The sequence below is a fragment of the Echinops telfairi genome, unplaced genomic scaffold (genome assembly GCF_000313985.2).
Source record: "Echinops telfairi isolate 266 unplaced genomic scaffold, ASM31398v2 ScPeMD7_7467;HRSCAF=8505_1, whole genome shotgun sequence".
Lineage (NCBI taxonomy): Eukaryota > Metazoa > Chordata > Mammalia > Afrosoricida > Tenrecidae > Echinops > Echinops telfairi.
Genome location: NW_022111368.1, coordinates 11,892,915 through 11,896,830, shown reverse-complemented (window position 1 = coordinate 11,896,830; position 3,916 = coordinate 11,892,915). Strand labels below are relative to the sequence as shown.

Below are 3,916 nucleotides of genomic sequence, written 5' to 3'. Positions count from 1 at the left end.
ATAATATCAGGCACAAAAGGATACATTTCCACTTCATTTTTCCTTGGTAGCAAATATATAGCACATAGCGTAGAGGGATAGTTTCATAAAACTAGCCAAAGTTCATACATTCATAAGCTATAGTGTGGAAGTGATTGGCACATTTTTTGAATCCTGTTAAATAAACTGCACAGTCCCTGGGCATATCCTTCTGATCCAATAAACATAGACCCGATTAGAAAGCACACACCATCAGATTTGTATTGAGTGAGACGAGCCAGAGAATTAAAATTCACAATTGATGTTTTAAACCCTGTACATTTACTCTTCAGGTGTTGTATTTCCAGTTTAGGATAAAATGTACTCTAGGAATTCACATGAATCAAATAGTAATGGATTAGGTGTGGATGGGTTTGGGAGGAAGGGAAAAAGGACCCTAAACTGTGAAAAATATGGGGAGTCAGTACTTAGGGGGGGAAATGGTCATCAAGAATGGCAATATCACAAGTGATTTTTCCCTCTCCCAGTGCAGTAGCATGGTATAAGGAGTCCTGATGGCATAGTGGGTTATGCACTGGGCCTGCTAAACATAAGGTCAGCAGTTTGAAACCACCAGTTGCTTGGCGGGAGACAGATGAAGCTGTCTACTCCAGTAAAGAGTTTACAGTCTTGGAAACCCACAAGGAGCACATCTACCCTGTCCTATAGGGTCTCTAAGAGTTGGAATTTATTTCATGACAGTGAGAGTAAGCTTATTGTAGCATGTGATTCTTATGGGTTGCACTGAGACCCAGAGACTAGTGCTCTCTCTAGAGAGTAGTAGAAAGCCTTGATTGAAAGAGAGAGAAAGCATGTGGTTCATGTGAACCAGGAAACCTTTGACCAAAGCAAAGCTGGCCTGCAGGGTTTGGGGCAGCATGCCAAGCACAGGGTCTCACCGTAGGCACAGTTCCTCCCCTCGTAGCCACTGGAGCAGTAGCAGGTATAACTGCGGATGTTGTCTTGGCATGATCCATTGTTCAGGCAGGGTTGGGAGAGACACTGGGTGCCACCTGTGGGAAGATCAACAGGTGGGAGATGAAAATTTATGGCTGGTGATGAATTAGAGTGAAGGAAACAATGATTTCCACTTCTGCCAATAGACCCCTAGCTCATTCCATGACCCTGCAGACCACACACCCTATGCTTCCAGGAATCCAGGATGCTGAGGTGTGCCTGGCACACAGGAAAGGGGCACAGTTCCTGGTTACTGAGGTGCTGTCCTGGAGTGGCTGGATGATGATGTCTGGATCCATGGACCCTCAGGTATCCTTCATTAGCAGATTTTGTTCTCCACAAGACCCTTTTCTTAATCTTTTCTCCCTTTCTTTAACCTGACTTTCTATGTCAGTTATATAATCTCCTGTCAACTTGAGCGAAGGGGTAAGTCTAGCTTGATGACCTGACTTGGAGGTGCAATAGAGAGGCCAGACGCAGTCTCTCTGCCTTCCCTTTCCTGCTGTTGAGACACTCAGAGAGCTGGAGGAGACCCGTGGAGACCCGTGCCAGCGCTGAGATGCTTCCACTGCCACTGGATCCACAAGACCTTCTACCTACCTACTGGCCTGTGATCTTCCTGCATTCAGCATCATTGCATGTGCTACATGAGTCTAAAGAGGAATTTATGAACTAGTATCAGACATATGGGCTAATATCGGACTATGGACTTGATCTGGACTAACCTGGGATGTTTTCTCAATATATAATTGCTCTTTTATATAAAGCTGTCTCTTACACACATATGAGTGTCTATGAATTTGTTTCTCTAGGCTACCCGGACTAACACACCTTCTTTTTCTTATTGACAAACCCCATGGTTGCTTGATAACTACTTAAGCTATTTTGCCACTAATTTCAAGGCAGAGATTTGCTTTGGTCCATTTCCCCCTCCTAACACTCTTATGTTTTCTCTAACCCTACACTCTTGTTGTCAGTTTCTGTCTAATCAATTCTGGCTCATGGTGTACCAGGTGTGCAGAGCAGAACTTCTCCACAAGGTCTTCAAGATGATCAGGTCATCAGGCCTGTCTTTCAGGAGTCTCTGGGTGGGTTTGAACTACCAACCTTTCACCTAGTGCTGTTGTTACATTGTTCTTCTAATGCATACCAACTCTATGCACAACATAACAAAACACTGCACGGCCCTGAGTCATCCTCACAGTTGCTCCTATGCCTGAGCCCACCGTTGCGTCTACAATTATATATGTCAATTCATTTCACTGAGAGGCTTCCCTTTCTTTGCTGCTCCTCCACTTTACCAAGCACGATGCCCTTCTCCAGGGACTGGTCTCTCCTGCCAACATGTCCAAAGTCTGTCAGATGAAGTCTTGCCATCCTTATCTCAAGGAGCACTCTGGCAGTACTTCTTCCAAGACAGATCAGTTTATCCTTTTGGCAGTCATGGTAGCAATATGTTGAATATTCTTCTCCAACACAATTCAAATACATCACGTTTTCTTTGGTCTTCCTTATTCAATGTCCATCTTTCACATTCTTCTTGTAGTTGGACGGTTATCCATTTGTGTCACCTGGGACACCTCACTCCAGTCGGCCATTTCCCAAAAGTTCATTCCTGAGGAATGCCCAAGAATTCCTCAAAGCAATGTAATCTAAAGGTGGGTCATTGCTTTTCAAATTAAAAATATCTCAAACCATTTCTTAAAAATAAACCTTACCAGACAACCCACAAGGCAATGCACATAAAAGCAATTGAGTAAGGAAGTAGGACCTTCCTTACTCCTCCCTTATCCAAAGCAGCCCCACAAGTTCTCTGGGATTTTTAAGATTCTGGGAGCACTTTTGAAAACAATTCCTTTAGGTGACTTGTCGGGATATGCTTGAGGCACTCCTAAAAAAAGGAAGATTTCGGATTCATTTTCTCATGAAGGACTCATTCCAGGGCCCTTGGGGTTATGGCTATAATTCCAGATGCCACCACAGTTTGAAATCCACCGGCCTAAGGCTATAAAGAAGGACCAAAAGAGGAATCCATGCATTTGAATTATGGTGCTGGCAAAGAGTATTGAAAGTACTACGGATGCCCTAAAGAAGAAACAAATCTTTCATGGAAGAGGTACAGCCAGATTGCTCCTTCGAAGCCAGGATGACGAGACTGTCTGACATACTTTGGATATGTTACCAGGAGCGACCGGTTCCTGGAGAAGAAGATGGTGCTTGTTAAAGTTCAGGGGCAGTGAGAAAGAGGAAGATTCTCCACAGATGGAGTGACACGGTGGCTGCAACAATGAGCTGAAACATACGAACAATTGTGAGGCTGGCCCTGGACTGGGCAGTGTTTTGTTCCGCTGGACGCACGAGTGGAGCCAATGCAATGACGCTTAACAACAGCAGCAGCAGAGTGTTAAGAGGTCTTAAGCTGACTTTCAAGGGAAAAGTATCAGAAATAATACAGAAAAGAGAAATGAAAGAAAGTCACTTACCCATATACCCTTCCCAAAATGTCTCCTGTAAAATGAAAACATAAAAATGTTACAAAGGAGATGTTTTCTCCACTGTATTTTCCCCTCCAGAATACCTTCAAAATAAGAAAGTGTTGCTCTTACTCACTGAATAGAAAAATATCCATCTAACCAAATAATGCAAAATTCTTCATATGTATTTAGAGCATATTTTATATAAATTATTTAAAGATGAGTAAACAATCTGGCAGTGGACGCAAACATCATTACCCCACTGTCTTAAATGTTATCCTTTCCTCCTCCAAGGGAACAGCAAATCTTCAGGGCTGAAGGTTTTGTTTTTATTTTCCTGTTTTTTGTTTTTAAAAAAATCATTTTATTGGGGTCCCATACGACTCTTATCACAATCCGTATATCCATCCATTGTGTCAAGCACATTTGTACATTTGTTGCCATCATCATTCTCAAAACATTTTCTT

At 42.8% G+C, this 3,916-nt stretch overlaps 1 protein-coding gene across 1 annotated transcript in view; it reads right to left on the bottom strand.

Moving 5' to 3' along the window:
- Positions 1–3,916, bottom strand: part of PROZ (protein Z, vitamin K dependent plasma glycoprotein) — a 26,499-nt gene that overhangs the window by 13,731 nt on the left and 8,852 nt on the right. Inside the window, exons 3-4 of the mRNA XM_045283812.1 lie at positions 3,459–3,483; positions 918–1,031 (exon numbers count right to left, since the gene is read on the bottom strand). Coding sequence (XP_045139747.1) covers positions 918–1,031; positions 3,459–3,483 — 139 coding nt within the window. The remainder of the gene's footprint in view (positions 1–917; positions 1,032–3,458; positions 3,484–3,916) is intronic.